The sequence below is a fragment of the Lagopus leucura genome, unplaced genomic scaffold (assembly GCF_019238085.1).
Source record: "Lagopus leucura isolate 7727_CA_CO unplaced genomic scaffold, USGS_WTPT01 Super-Scaffold_100012, whole genome shotgun sequence".
Lineage (NCBI taxonomy): Eukaryota > Metazoa > Chordata > Aves > Galliformes > Phasianidae > Lagopus > Lagopus leucura.
This window is the reverse complement of record NW_024962267.1, coordinates 8,162,654-8,178,538: the sequence shown is the minus strand read 5'-3', so window position 1 is coordinate 8,178,538 and position 15,885 is coordinate 8,162,654. Positions and strand designations below refer to the sequence as shown.

At 40.6% G+C, this 15,885-nt stretch overlaps 1 protein-coding gene across 12 annotated transcripts in view; it reads left to right on the top strand.

Moving 5' to 3' along the window:
* The window catches only part of PIKFYVE (phosphoinositide kinase, FYVE-type zinc finger containing), a 62,946-nt gene extending 48,091 nt beyond the window's left edge, over positions 1 to 14,855 (top strand). For 4 of the 12 annotated variants that reach the window (XM_042874597.1, XM_042874591.1, XM_042874592.1 and 1 more), the window contains 15 exons: positions 549 to 609; positions 972 to 1,115; positions 1,272 to 1,392; positions 1,855 to 1,986; positions 2,546 to 2,641; positions 3,367 to 3,450; positions 4,153 to 4,244; positions 5,057 to 5,221; positions 5,796 to 5,855; positions 6,346 to 6,522; positions 7,214 to 7,317; positions 7,566 to 7,694; positions 8,841 to 9,102; positions 10,304 to 10,378; positions 11,313 to 14,855. In XM_042874597.1, coding sequence (XP_042730531.1) covers positions 549 to 609; positions 972 to 1,115; positions 1,272 to 1,392; positions 1,855 to 1,986; positions 2,546 to 2,641; positions 3,367 to 3,450; positions 4,153 to 4,244; positions 5,057 to 5,221; positions 5,796 to 5,855; positions 6,346 to 6,522; positions 7,214 to 7,317; positions 7,566 to 7,694; positions 8,841 to 9,102; positions 10,304 to 10,378; positions 11,313 to 11,428 — 1,818 coding nt within the window. In that variant the 3' untranslated portion in view covers positions 11,429 to 14,855. Of the gene's footprint in view, positions 1 to 548; positions 610 to 971; positions 1,116 to 1,271; positions 1,393 to 1,854; positions 1,987 to 2,545; positions 2,642 to 3,366; positions 3,451 to 3,615; positions 4,120 to 4,152; positions 4,245 to 5,056; positions 5,222 to 5,795; positions 5,856 to 6,345; positions 6,523 to 7,213; positions 7,318 to 7,565; positions 7,695 to 8,840; positions 9,103 to 10,303; positions 10,379 to 11,312 lie in introns of those variants that run through there. The other 8 variants (XM_042874599.1, XM_042874596.1, XR_006179605.1 and 5 more) reach the window with 7 other exon arrangements.
* Positions 14,856 to 15,885: the final 1,030 nt, after the last annotated feature.

Genomic DNA, 15,885 nt, shown 5'->3' with positions numbered 1-15,885 from the left:
GAGGATGTGTACATGATCTTGAACTGTTGCACCTCTGGCTGTGTGTAAGGATACAGTTGCCAGCATGCTGAACAACTACCTTTGTGGAGCTGATACTCTGAGGAAATGTCCAGACTGCAAGGCAGCACAATACAAGTGTTGCACAGGGAGGCTGACCTCCCAAATAGGTAGCTAGCAAAATGCCCAAAGAAACCTGGTAGCACTCTGGTTTGCTCAGCTGCATGCATTTGTGTCCTTTCCACATAAAACACTTATTAATGCTAAAACATGCTTAGCCTTCAGTTAGCTGTAAGCTTATGTAGAAGAAGAGTGTTATCTTTAAAGCAGCATGTAGAGGTGATAGCAGGCATGAGCAGTCTTGTGAAACTAGATTGCTGTTGCTTTGTCTCTTTCATATACTGGTAGAGGCAGTGATGTGCTGAATCTGAGAACAGTGGGTAGGAATGCTCTGCTGTGGTACATCAGGTTTTGCAATTGTTCCACAGCAAGGAAGGGATATAGCTTTAAAGAGCCTGGTGTCAACATTGATCACCTGATGTTCTTCCTAGATCAGCAGCATGGATGCTTCCCCACGCAATGTTTCTCCAGCACTCCAAAATGGAGAAAAAGGTACATTATCTATTTTTCTTAAGATATGAAAAGATGTTTGTTGTAACCCTTTCTCTGGCGATGTAGGAGTCATAACTGAAGATTTGCATGGCATGTGGGATGTGCATCTATTCCTTGAGGTGTTGGTATATGATGAGACCCTTCTTTACTGGGAACTGAAGACACTGGGTGCTTAAGTATATTCATCTTGTGGAGCTTATGTGTACACTGATCAGTGCGGGTTGTTTTGCTCTGGGCATTCCTACCTGCTTTCTAAGTAAAAACTTCTTGAAAGTAGACACTGGTGATGGCTTAGCCTGAAGGCAAGCAATTTTGCTTCTGATAGCCATATAAAATGCTTTCCTTTGTCCTTAATCTTCTAGAGGATCGTTTCCTGACTACTTTATCAAGTCAGAGCTCCACAGGCTCCACCCATCTTCAGTTGCCCACTCCTCCAGAGGTTGTGTCTGAACAACTAACTGGTGCCAACACACTTTCTGAACAGGATACAACCAGTAGCTCAGAAGGTACAGTTCAGTTTTGATCTTGTATTCGTTATTGTATTCACAAGTGTATGAGATCTACTTCGAAAATGGCAAATATGGTAACTTTGTGGTCTACCACCTTGCTCCCAAATGTACAGTGTAAAGCTTGTGGGCAGACTGAACTTACCTCTGTTTCAGATGTGTTTGATGGACACTCCCTGGGATCTACTGACAGCCAAGTGAAAGAGAAGTCTACTATGAAAGCTATTTTGGCTAACTTACTGCCTGGGAACAATTACAACCCTATTCCATTTCCCTTGTAAGTACTGCATAATACATATGATGTACAAACAAGTAGCCTGGTAAAACTGTAGACAGAGCTATGCGTGCTTTTTTTGCTTTGTATATAATTTAAGTCATTACTGGGTTTGCATCCAAATAAGCTGATCTTCCACAAGACAAGAAATTTTCCTTTCCTTTCCTAAGTGTTTGTAGGTTGCCCCCTTTTCTTATTAGTGACCCAATCCTTCTTCTATTATACCCTTGTAGAATCGTGGGCTCTGCCCACTAGGTCACATCCCACTGCCCAATGCAAAGCTCAAACCTATGGTCCTGACCCTTTTATCAGATTCTCTTTTTCCTAGTAGGCATGCCACTCCAGAAGTCTTTTAAGAGGGGAAAGAGAGGTGCTTTCTAACTTGCTTCAGGGAGGGAACAGAAATGTCCTTCTGTAATAAAGACTTACTAAAGCTACATGCCTGCTTCTTCTTTTTGCTTCCAGACCTCTCCCAAGGGTTGGACTCAAATGGGCATTGTCTGGGTGTAGGTCAGGTTCAGTGGCTGCTGCATGTGCCCTCAAGTCCCTCTCACGTGAAAATGAGCAGGCTGGAAAGTTTTTTCAGCTACTCTGTCTGTATGTGTTGTAGCGTTTCTTGTTTGACATGAACCTAATGTTTGGCAGCCTAAGTTTAAAATCTGACTTCTACCCTGAGGTAGCAGTGGAGGTCACGGGCTAGTAAGGTAAAAGTTAAATGACAGAATCTTATAGGGAAGTTAAAAAAAATCTGATGGAAACTCAGGAGGCTTTGGGGAGGTTTCTGAAATTTTTTTTTGCCTCCTAACTTCACTTTGCAGACTATTCTGTAGGACAGTTAAAGCAAACTGGCAGGTTTTAGTGCCAATAGAAACAGTGGCTGCTAAACAGAAATAGACTTTAACTTAGAGCTGGTCCTCTGATACTAGAAGCTTGCTTGACGTGATGATTGCTCTAACACATTACCAGTCAGATTTAACCACACAGCTAGCTATGAGTGCGCCTCTTGGGAGACGCTGATCTGGAACGCTTTGGCTCTGTGCTAAGACTTGCAGCTTGTGCCCAGAGTGCAGTGAAGAGATTGGGTTTTGACCAAAAATTAACCTTTTCATAAACTTCTGTGCTCTGCTAACAGTCTCTGTATTCCATTTTCATCCAGTGACCCAGATAAGCACTACCTAATGTACGAGCATGAACGCATACCTATTGCAGTCTGCGAGAAAGAACCAAGCTCCATCATAGCTTTTGCTCTCAGGTACTGGTGTTACTTGCTCTTCATCTGAAACGTTATATTCTGGAACTTTTCTGTTCAGGGAATACTTAAATCCTAATGGGAGGAAACAAGCATGACAATTCAATCACTCAGCTGCTTTGAGAGTTTCTGACAGAGCTGAAGTTGTCTACTTATACTGCTGAGATATGGAATGTAGGTTTTCCAGCTTTCAGTTGCATTTCGGGCTTTTTCTACCTGCACACGAATGATTTAATTATGGTGTTCTGTTGAAGCTAATGGTGATAGAAGAAGAAATAAATGCAGTGAAATAAAGTGAATGAAGTTAGCTCAATTCTCTGGTGCGGAGACAGTGCAACTGAACTAAGGAAACTGACTGACTATTTGTAAAACAATCTCTCCCTTGCCTGCCTTCAGTTACAGCAGCTACTGCTCAGCTCTGCAAACCAGCTACTTCAGTAGACCTTGGAGCTTTCTTGGCACCAGACAATAGATACTCAAAAAGACTTTGAGTAGCTCGTTCTTAAATTGCAGAAGCAACAATGTTAGAATTTTTCCCGCAGTACAATCTGAAGCAGCAGCTGTCATAAAGGAAATAATCCTAACTGTTAGGAAAAGTAATGGAAGCATTTCCTACTGTAGGTTTGTTTGCTGTCTCTGAACTGAATCTTTAAATTGGTGTAGCGGGGTTTCCCAGAGAAAAAACTTTTACTTATTTATTTTCATTTCTTTATCTTTTTCTCCTTCAGTTGCAAGGAATATAGAAATGCCCTTGATGAGTTGTCCAAAGCATCTCCAAAAAACGGTACTGAAGAAGGACTACAGGCAAACAGGTTAGATGTAGGGACTACATTATATGGAAGAAACTATAGTAACAAAGTAGTTGTTGTAAAGCAGCCACAGGGAGGACCTAGAGAATATGCCGCTGTTAGTATCTCTGCATTCTGATTGGAATCTGGCTCTGCTGGCTCACTCACCTGTCCCTTGACGTGTGATAGGAAGCACTGGCCTTGTTTAACTTGCCTGTGATGATGGAAGCAACTGTTGCTAAGGTGCTCTGAGAGGTTTTGTCAGAGAGGAGAAAATGAACATCTCTGAGGAGTTCTGTATTGTCACAACTTCACACTGTATCCTTTTCCCTTAGCAGCATGTGCTGCTAGGCATGGAGGAGAAATAACTAGAATCTTAGTATCACCAAGATTGAAAAAGATCTCCAGGATCATCCGGTCCAGCTGTCCACCTATCATCAGAATTTTCCACTGGACCATGTCTCTCAGTACAGCATCTGAATGTTTCTTGAACACCTCCAGGGCTGGGAGCCCTGGGCAGCCTGTTCTGACTGACTTTATTATTTCCTAGTGTCCAATCTGAATCTCCCCTGCACAACTTGAGGCTCTTCCCTCACGTCCTATTGCTAGTTGCGTGGGAGAACAGGCTGACCCCCACCTTGTCACAACTCCCTTCCCTTTACAATGGGAGTAAAGCAGTAGTGTCTCAGCTGTTTGTTGCCCTTACTATGACATTTTTCCTTGCAGTACATCAGATGGCAAACCAAAGAGTGGTAGTCCTGTGCGCCTGCCTGAGGCTAATATGGGTCCTTCAAATCGTGCTGCTGAAGTGGAACAATGTAAGACATTTTCAAAGTCCTGTATATGATATATTAATTTCAGACTTCAGTCTATTCAATCTGTTTGAACTCTTCTGAAAGTTGTTATAACAGAGGAAATGCGGTCTGAGTACCATCATCTTGTTCCAGCTGGGCTTGCTGAGTTTTGTCCTATTTAAATTGTGACTTGTCTTGCAGTCAACTTGAACATATTGTATTTTTTTGTAAGTCTCTGTTCATAATAGCTTTCTCTGATTCTTAAGAGATAATGTTACCATCCTATGCTTTAATGTGTTATTGCTATATAATGGCGCATAATTTATTCTTGGGCCGAACATATGCAGTGGGGCATGATGCCTTTATGTTCTGACCTCTTCAGCTCTGCCTTGTCTAAAATGACACCAAATATTTTCAGATAGAGAGGCAGGTCCTCACACTTTCTGTGTGGCTTTGGGATGCCAGTGGGATAGGCTTCTGTGTTGTACTCCTCCTCCACCATTTTCTTTATGGCTCGTGCTACAATTCCTGTTTTGAATTGTATTTGTTGCATTTGAAATGTTGATGCTTCAGACAAGCAAGCAGAAACAGTGACTGGAGCTTGTATTTATTGTTCTTGTGAAGTGTGCTCTCTTGAATGACTCCATCATTCCACAATGTCATTCAGAACATTAAATCTGCTGAATGGACAGTGGTTGCCTGAAGAATTGCAGGTTTGCTGGGTGATGTCACCCCTCCAGTTAGAACAATGAATGGAGAATGCTTGTCTGACTAAAGCCTTTATTAAACTGCTTCTGGTAATGCCAATACCATCTTGTTTATTCTTTTTGCTGTAGCAAAGAAACCATCTAGTGTTTTGTCTTTCTTCCGTGGCACGGGAGGGAAGAGCCCAGACCTGTCTTCCCAGAAGAAGGAGACGTTACGTGGCGCTGATAGTGCCTATTACCAGGTTGGACAGATGGGTAAAGAGGGAGCGGAGAACCAAGGAGCAGAGCCACAAGGTACAAGGCTGCTGCTGTTGAATCCATGTTCTGTTTTGAAGTGCTAATTCTTCCAAACCTCACTCATACTTAAAAGGCCCAGAATACATTCCAGTTCATACTTCTTCAGTGGTTTTAACATTTTTCCAACCCCAGAATGCATTGAAAACGCATGACCAAAGCACAAAATGTAGATTTGTCCTAAGGATTTTGCTTTGCTTTTTAAAAGAAATAGAAAAAATAGGGGTTTTTAAACCCCTGTACCTAAAAGGACATTGAGTAGTTTGAATATAAATTGATTTCAGTTTATCAGCCCATGATATCTGTTATTTTAGGAGTTATCTCTTCCTTGCTTCCTGTTTAACTTACTGTTCATGCTCATGCTAAGCAAAGAGAGAAAACAAAGAGAAAACTTGTGTCCTAGGAATATCAGTATTCTAGCATACATATAAGTGCTGCTATGCCTCTAATTCTGTAGTTGCCAATGTATTCTTGAAGAAAATAAAGTAATTTTCTCATAATACAGATTTACAAGCATTGTCTTGCATGGCTCTTTAAATGATGATGATAAGGAAGAAGTCCTTTATGTTTTCAGATGAGGTGGATGGAGGAGATGGACAGAAGAAACAGCTGGTGAATCCCCATGTGGAACTCCGTGAGTTTTACATAATAACTTGAAGTCTGTGCTGACAAAACCCTTTTTCCTTGTGCATGTAATGAAAGTCTTCAGGTGGATTGCTCTATCTATAGCACTTCACATGTTTTTATTTTTTCTTACATAGCTGTATGAAAAAGGAGAGACAAAAAATTAATAGCAAGGCAATACCATTTTTGCTTGCTCTAATCCATGTCTAATGCAAAAAAAACTGCGTGATCTGCCTTCCTCCTCCATTTGGCTTGTTGTCCCTTTGGTGTCTATTGGGGGCTAACCTAAAGGAAGTTTTTTTTTTTTGTTTTCTTTCCTGCGAGCCTCTAATTTAAATTGTATTGATTTAAGTGCCCAAGGTACGATAGGTATTGGAGCAGGCTGTTAAAGGAAGTAATATATATATTTTTTTTTTTTTGACACATTATTAAAATCTGCTTCAGTGTCATCTCAGGTAGTGAGATTGCATACTGTTACTGAGGAAGAAGTTTTCTTGCAGAGTTCTCAGATGCGAATGCCAAGTTCTACTGCAGGATTTATTATGCTGGCGAGTTTCACAAGATGCGTGAAGTGATACTGGGGAGCAGTGAAGAGGACTTCATCCGCTCCCTCTCTCACTCGATGCCCTGGCAGGCACGAGGTGGCAAATCTGGGGCTGCATTCTATGTGACTGAAGGTAAAAACTGCTGCCTCGTCTTTTAGAATTAGAGGGTGGTGTTTAGAGCTGGTGATGATTAGTATGTTGTGTAATCTCTGATTACAGAGGATTGCTGACTGTTAAGTGGTCAGTCAGAATGGGAAGTTAGGTGGGTTGTTTGGAGTATTCAAAATCAGATTTTCTTGCTTTTTTCACTTTTTAAAAAATAAAATTAACGCGCAGGAGGAAAAAATGGAGTTCTATTTTCAGTATTGGCAGCTAGAGAGTCCAGTTGAGCAGAATATCACTTTTCTGCTAAGTGGATTTCAGTAAAAAAATTCAGTATACTTCAAGGAAAAATCTGATTGTTGAAGATACTATTTCTGATCATCTCACATGGCATACAATAAGATTTCCTTGTTTTCAACAGCATTTAATTTTAGTCTCTTGCTTAGAGGAAGTCTTGAATGGAAGGGTCTGTAGGCTGCTTTTATTGTATTCATATAAGGAGCCCATAACATTGAGTTAAATCCAACTTAGGCAGTCTCTTCTTTTTGGCTTACCAGCAGATTCAAATTTAGAATATAGCCAGAAAAGAATTAGAATATCTTCGGTAGCAAAGAGTTTAAGAGAATGGCAGTCTTTCAAACTATTTCAGTTGTATGGCTGTTCTAAAGAGCTTGCAAAAAAGTGTCACTCACAGTGTATCATCTGTCTGATATTAAAACAGATGATAGATTCATCTTGAAGCAGATGCCTCGCCTGGAAGTCCAGTCATTCCTTGACTTTGCTCCACACTACTTCACTTACATCACTAATGCAGTTCAGCAGAAGGTATTTTAAAAAGTGCTTTTATGTTTGGCTGTGTTCTGTATTTTATGGAGCAGTAGATGTTCCCATTAACTGTTTTCATTTAAGCAAAATGAATATCTGTTGGGGGATATGAGTTGTATTAAGAACATGTTCAAGATGAAACATGGGAATTTCACAGGAGATTCTAAGCTGCAATGTACAGTGGTACTTCTGAGATCTGATTGCTTGCCTGCATGCAGAGATCTTACCCAGAGTCTTTCCTTAATCAGAAGCCCACAGCACTGGCCAAAATCCTTGGGGTGTATCGAATTGGATATAAGAACTCTCAAAACAACACTGAAAAGAAACTGGATCTGCTTGTCATGGAAAACCTTTTCTATGGAAGGAAAATGGCTCAGGTAAGACCATGTGTGACCGAGTTTCTGTTCCACTACAGTGCACGCTCTTTCTGGGCTGAGAGCAATAGCAGACTTAATAGTAATTATCTTTTGCATATGCTCTAAGTTGGCAGTTAGTGCCTGTATTTATGTGATCCTCAGTAATTTGAGGACTAGATTGGCTCGTTCAGATAGCTGTAGTACATATTTCAGTTGTTAAGTCTTACTTGTCCATGAATATCTGATGTCTGTGAGAGCCTTACCAATTTAATTACAAAATGCTACAGTTTTTTGTAAAGCTTTCATGAAACTAACTAGTATTACCTCCTAATGTATTTAAAAGGAGAGCCTTACGTATGGTGACAGTGAAGGAAATTATGTACTAATGCTTTGAACGCACTGTTCTGTCTCCAAACTGTTTCACGCGTGTGATGAGGTCTTGAATTCAGCCTTGCTTTTTAGTTAAGGGAGAATGGCTTTTGTGAGGCAGCAGAGACCTTAAAGTGACAGGGACAGTCCTCTTGAAATACTAAGTTGGTGCTGAAAAGGAAACTGAAACAAATGTTATCTTCCCTCTAGTGTCTGACATCAAATAGGTGGGTAGTTATGGAAATAAAGATTATGGACTTTTTCCCTGGAGTTAATCAAGTCTTGATCGGCCTATTCTAACTGGACATGCTTCAAGTAGAGTGCTGGGCTAGAGACCTCCAGAGGTGTTTTCCAGTCAAGAAAGTATTCTATGGTCTGTCTCTTGTCTTGTCAACCCATGTTAAGTGATCCATCAAGCAAGGACCCACCTCCCTTCTTCAGTGTCTTTTGCTGTTGTCAGCATTTGAGTATGTAAGCTGGCTAGGAAACTGAGTTTGCCCATATGATTTAAAAATAGAGGTACACGTTTTCCCTTAGGTTAGACTGAACACTGATGAAATTACTTGCCTAAAATCTGAGATTTAAAGTTGCAGAGCTTTTGTATAGATTTATGTGCTACTCTGCACTTAGGGAACTGTTGTTTTTTTGCTGTATTAAATTTTGTTTGCTACCTTCCCTGTAGTGAGAAGGGAAGGGCTACCTTGCTGTGATCTCTGCTCAAACACTGCAGTCAAGCATGTTCAAGTCTTTAATCTTACAGAAGAAAGTGGAAAATGTAATGCTGTTCTGCATTTACAGGTTTTTGACTTAAAGGGCTCCCTCCGGAATAGAAATGTTAAAACAGACACAGGGAAAGAAAGCTGTGATGTCGTCCTATTGGATGAGAACCTTCTGAAGATGGTCCGTGACAACCCTTTGTACATCCGTTCCCACTGCAAGGCTGTGCTGAGAGCTTCTATACACAGTGATTCCCAGTTCCTCTCCAGCCACCTCATCATAGACTATTCCCTGCTGGTGGGTCGTGACGATACAAACAATGAGCTGGTTGTGGGGATTATTGGTAAGTTAAACGTTCCTTTTGCTTGCTTTTGTGAAACTCCTTTCTTCTGATTTCGGAAGAGCTCTTAGAACTGTATCACCACCACCCAGAGATGTGTGTTAAGAAAGCTTGTCTCCCAGCTGCTGGAATACTGCCCTCATCTGTTATGAGTGTTCACAGTGAAGGCAGGAAGTTTTGTTTTTCTCCAGCTCTTGTACCATTTGTGCTGTCATTTGCATTAGTGGAAATATATCTGGGAAACAATAGGAAGAATATATATGTGGGGCCTTACAGGTAGTGAGAAAACAATCAAGTTGATCTTTAACCTGCACTTTGACTCCAGTTGAAATGGAATTACCTGTGTGTCTTAGTATGTATTTAATCTTTAAAGTTATGTTCAATAATATTTATGTATCTGTTTAAATAGTAACTTCAGTGGAACAGATTTGAGTAGGAACAAACAGTGAGAAGTAGGGGTGGAAGAGGGAGATCAAATATTCTGAAATCACTCGCTATCTTGTAGCCTGACCGAGATAATGAGTGTCAAGCAGGTAATTCCCTTGCCGCATCCTCTGACTTGTGTCTGGAAAGTAGAGTGCCATGTTTAGGCAAGTAAGCTAGTTGTGTGCAAAAATCTTGGAAGTGATTAACATCATCTTAACTTTTGCAGACCTGAGTGTTTGTATGCTTGTAATCATTAAGCACATTCTTCTTAAACTGGTTTGGAAACAGTTCTGATCTCTTTCTTTGCAGCCTTCTTTTCCAGAGTCATTTGTATTTTCAGTCCTCCACTTCATGAGATGTAAAGTCTTAGATTTGCAGGTGGCTGCATTGATGAGGAATGCTGTTAGCCTAAATGGCTAGGTGTTCAAGTTTTGATGATACTAGCAGCTGTAGAAAAGTAATGGAAGCTGGTACAGCAAAGTGAGGCTTCTGATATGTTTCTAGTATGTTTCTAGGATGAAGGTCAGCTAGTGACTTTTTTTTTTCTTTCTTGTAGAAGTAGGACATTTAAGCTGTCATATTCGCCCCAGCCAAATAGAATGAATAATCTGAGAAGTGAAGCTGCTGTTAGGGTGAACACCTGAGTCCTTCTGGCTATGGAAGCCTACTGTATTTTCTTCCCTGTTAAAGGAGAAATTATGCATTTTAGAACAACACTACTTGGGTTGTAGCAGGTATGGCATGTCTGTGTATGGATTGCTTTTTTTTCTTACAACAGACTATATTCGCACTTTTACCTGGGACAAAAAACTTGAAATGGTGGTGAAGTCAACTGGCATCTTGGGGGGACAAGGTAAGGTTATAATTAAAAGCTTTATTTTTGTTCTGTTTACTTTTTATTTAGCTGGAAGCTTCTAATAACTGTGCTAGTAAGGCTGCAACTTCGTCCGTGCAAAATTGCACTTTAAATTATGTGGAGCAGAGGAAAGAATAAAAGCTTTCAGAAAAAAATCATGTATTTGTCTGCTTTCATGATAGACTGTTGAGGTACTCTAATGCCTGAAAATGAGGTGTAGTCATCTACTTATCAGGCTGTTCTGTTTTGTTTCATGGTTATCCAGTGCTCACAAAAACAGAGGTAGCAAATACTAGCAAAAAAGCCCTTTCTGCCTGGTTTCAGAAGAGATTGTCCAAGTCCAGAAAATCAAATATAGTCTGGGATTTTAGTTTGGACGAGTCCTTACCAAATGATTGACTGCTACTACCCAGATTTTGAGGAGCTGATGAGTTTCCTATGTGGAAATGAGAGAAATATATTTCATGCACAATTTCCACGTATTGGTCACATGTTAATAGGAAAGTTGTTCAAGAAGGGGGAGGGAAACATTCACAATCTCACTACTTGCATGTCTGGAGAAGATAAGAGCATGTCCATACAGTGACATTCTTCCTGGGAGAAATTTGCATCTGTGCTGGAAAAACCTGTAAAGACATGTAAACTGGAGAGAAGGAAAAACAATCAGGGCTAGTGTGAAAAGCCTAGATAGCCCCTACAGCTCCACATCTCTCAGTTCAGCATCAGCTAATCCAGATCTTGAATTCATTTGTTTCCCAAATGTTTAAGAAATTAAAAAAAAAAAATAAAAATCTAACCATACTTGTTGGTTCTGTGTACAGCATATATTCATCCCTGTGCCATGTGGTGCCGTAACTTCTTGTGAAAGCTGTTTGTACTGCAGTGTATGTTTGTAGCCCATTTCTAACCGCCTTTGACTTTTGCACATTAGGTAAGATGCCAACTGTGGTCTCCCCGGAACTGTACCGGACCAGGTTTTGTGAAGCTATGGACAAGTATTTCCTGATGGTGCCAGACCATTGGACAGGGCTTGGCCTGAATTGCTAAACTAAAGCCCATATTGGCAAAGCACAGGTGGACAATGGTGTGTTACAGGTCACTCTCTTTCTGTGGTCTGCCCAGCAGTAAGCAAGAGGATTCCACACCTGCACTGACCACACGCGTCATGTTGTAAGGTGTGAAATTTGCTTGTTGCACTTTAATCCTTTCTTGAAGGATGATGAGTGGGCCAGTCTCATAGAGGATTTAAGCTGTACGGTACCGCTGAAGAGCACTGATGAGAGACTTTCCCTCTGTCGGTAGGGAAGGTGGTGATATCTCCATGTATGAGCATTGAAACCAACGCTGTCTCTTTCATGGTGGTACAGAAGTACATGATCTCTATAAGTCTTGCACTCCTTAATTGGTGTTGAGTATGAGTAGCTCATGTTTCTGTAGTGGATGTGTGGTATTGCAAATGTGAAATAAGCACTCCTGCCCCATGCGGATGAGTGAAGGAAGAATCAAGTTAATTCTGAAGTTATGCCGTGGTTGCAGTGATCTGTAGTTGACCTGTTTAGGACCCAAGAATAACTTATGCGTGTGCTTCTTTTCTTTTTTTAAAGGCAGCTCCACAGCTCGGATGCCATAACTCTCTAAATCACTACAACTTGTAAGTTACAATACTGCAGTACACATCTGTCTCTGTTGTAATTTGATTTTTAGCAGAATCCCATACAAATGATCAGCATATTGCAAACCTCTATGTATCCCTTCAATCCTAAATAAGAATTTGATTTAAATGTCGCCCAACTCTTTGGAAACAGGTAACTAAAACTGTACCCTTTTATGTAAGAGCTCAGTTATAGTTATGAAGCTGGTAAACTGTTCCCTTAGCAGAAGGCACCAAATTGATGAAATGCATGCTACCTTACATCGACAACTTTCTCCTTAATGAAACCATTGTTCCTGGCAGATCACTTCAAATCCATTTCAGTTTCCAAAGCCTTTCAAACAATGAAACAATGCGTTTACCTCATGATGGAATTTTGCCAGGCTAATGCTTTTCTTGTATTTGTGATGTGTTGTTGAGAATAAGCATCCCAATCTCATTTAACTGTGCCATTCCTATGTAAAGCTTCTCTTCAGCAGTATTAGACTTTTTTTTGCACCACTGAGATGATGAATGTAGTCTTCTGTAAAATGAAAAACCTGAACGAACAGTGTTTTCTATGTATGGTGGTTCAGATATGCAGAGACCTGAGAATCTCTGCATTATGACAGTAAGCACTTCTTTCCGTTTTTATTATTTTTTTTACCTCTTTTTGTAGGTGGCAAACTTACTTTTTAGCTTCAGAATAATATAGGCCAGTAAATAAGAATTTATTTTTTTATGTGAGTTTGAGAGGCAAGAATAGTGTCCTTGGACTTCCACTCTCTGGTGGAAGGACTGACTTCAAACATGGAGTCTGGGACAGTGTAGCTCTTTATGAATTACTCATTCTGACCAATTAGTTGCCTGCTAATGCCATCTTCACTGTAACTGTGAGTCAAAACATGCATTTTATTCACTCTTCCTCCTATGTTCGGTATTTACTTCTGCAGCAGATGGTGGCGGTTCTGTTCAGGAGTGACATCTGGGCAGCACTGAAAGAAAATGACTGAGAACTGAGCTGTTGGATCTGAAAGCAACTAGTACAGCTCAGATCTGAGCTGCTAGGAGGCAACAGTCAGTTATATTGGAAGTCTTTCCCCTTCCCTGAACTGCATTGCAAAGCATTTCTAAACAATGAGCAAAGGTGCTGACCTTGAAGCAGCAGAAACGAAAGTATTCTCACTTCTCATCCCATCAGTTTCTGGGGATGTAGTGGGGAAAGCTGCAGTGATGTGTGCCGTGGAAAGATGACACAGTAGTGCTTGATTTCTCCAGCACAGAATCTCTCTAGTTCAATACAGTGCTCTGAGTGAAGATTACCTCTGGAATACATCTGTCTCTTTTGTTGATATGCACTCCTGAGCTGGTTAGTTTTTTGTTGTAGGCCCTTGTGTGTAATGAGGAATCAACCTATCCATCAGCTCAATTCTAATCATTTCTGTGGCTTTGAATGTTTGTCTGTTGATGTGGAAGGAAGAGTGTGATATGTAGCCTGAATCTTTTCTGGTCTCCATTACAGTTTACGTGTGTTCTTTTTTCTTCCCCTTCTAAAATTTACAGGGAAAAATTTGTCTTGTCTGAAATCTAAGGTGACCCAACCTTAGTCAGTATGTGCAGTGGCTGGTGGACCATGAGTTTGGGCAGCGTCATGACATCTGCACTAAGCTGATGTAGAGCTGGGATGTGCTAGCTCTGTTTTGTCACCAATAACCCTTACTCAAGTGCTATGTAGATGTTCTGTACTGCTTGTCTTCCAGAGTCTCAAGCAGCTGGCTGTAAAAACAACCTGGTCATCTAATAGTGGCTACTGTTCTCCGCTACGTGATTGAATGAGGCCATTGGCAGTGTATGGAATGAGAGAACCTTCCATTCTGGCCAGCTGTTTTGTAGCCTGTGAATGCAGAACCTGGATGTGTGAATTGCAGCCTTTTGGGATAGCAGTCATAGCAGTTGGAGGGGCTTGTAAGAATGATCTTGGTCTGGAATCAGTGGCTAGACTTTGGATCTAGTCATAGGTAAAATAGTAGTGTTAACTGGAATTGGGACATCTTTGGGTGTCACTTAACCTGAAGTGATAAGCGTTTCTAGTTCAAATCCCAGAAGCTGGACAGATCTCCCAAGATGTTCTCTTTTCAGAATAAGAGTTGTCCTTGCATTTCACTTGCTATGAAGCTGGATTTCAAAGAAGAACAGTAGTTTTTGCAGAAGATATCTTTGAGACACCTCTTTGTTAGACCTGTGAACTTGCAGCATATGCAAGGATGTCCTAAAGGAACAGTCTGAGTGTTAAATAAGCCCTTTGATTAGAGTATTTCATTTCTTGTTTCTTGTTAACACAGGTTTAGTATGTGTGTGTAAACAAAATCCAGTTGTAAATGCAAAGACTTCTGCAACCTTTCTGAGTTAGGCTGGCTCTTGTGTTTTGGTCTGTGACAGACATCTAAATCTTGTCCCAGTCAGAAGTGGTAACTTGTCTACATGATGCTTCTAAAGCAGCAAAATGTCTTGTGGTGACCCAGAGCTGCATTCTGTCCCCAGACACACATATGAGGGACTCTTGCTGGTTAAGGACTCCACTGGAGTTACCTGTGGAATGAGTGGTCTGTCCTCTGTGAGAATGACCAGAACCAAACTAATCACTCGCTGGTAGGAGTCTGGACTATTCAAAGCACTTAATGTATCATAATGTATGTATTCCTAATCTATGTTGCTTCAACTGTATTTTATAAAATTGATGTACTAAACTATTTGAGAGTAACTACCTTGATAACTTGGAGAATCAAAATGTAATGTATATAGATAAAAATGCAAATAAAGTGACTAAAATATATTTGGGTCCAATCCCTGTGATGTAGTGGTTATCTTTCTTACAGCATCCCTCTTTCCTGCTCACATGGCAAGGCCCGTGCTTGCTCAGTGTCAATTGCTCTGCTGAAGGTTTCTAGCTTTGTGTGCAGCATAAGCGTGCCTGAAATCTCTGCCTTGTAGTTTGACTATTCTGATGAAGCAGGCATTGACTATTCTGGTGATCTGCGGGCAGCTCTCCAGGTCAGCGCTTATAAAACGTGCAAATAACCTGTTGTACACTTCTCCTGCCTTTCCTCTTTGCAGCTGCTTTTCAACAGTGCTGTGTGAGATAGAGCGTTTTACCCAGCAGGTGGCGGTGTTTCAATGACCCAATTCTTCCAAGAGGCAGATCTTCAGAAAACATCTCCAGGTATTTATGCAGTTTTCTCAGAAGTGGATAAGGTTAAACTTTCTTGGATTATTATTTTAAAAGTGAAATGACTTGCCTTAATTGCTTCATATTGTTAGTACATAGTAACTTTCTTTCTTAAAGCTAAAAATGATGTGCAGTTAAATCTGGGAGGGGCACTTATTGGTTCCTAGACAATATTAAAAATTAAAATGTAAGGAATACCCCTGCAGTATGCGCTATCTCTGCTTTTGCCAGATGAGTTTCAGTTTTATCTGCTACTGCTACTTTACTCTATCAGAATTTACTGCTACTTTAATCTATCAGATTAGTAGTTTTACTGCTACTTTAATCTATCAGAAGCAGGATGGGGATGTCCATCAGTATGGAAGATTTGGTTAGAAGAAAACTGAGTTACTTATATCTTACTTAGGTAGATCTGTGAAACTGATGCAGTTTGTTTGGTGAGATGCCGTGTATTTATTATGCAGTGTTCCACAGCTTCTCTCCCAGGAGAAACCAGCTGTGGTGGAACAGAGGCTTTTTGTTGTGTGGGAATGTAACATGCTGCTCAGTTAATTCATTGGGAACTTGCCATTTATTGGAAACTTAGCATGTCAGCATCATTGTCTGTGATGTTATGAAGATCGTCAGCAATTTCCTGGTAATGCAAAC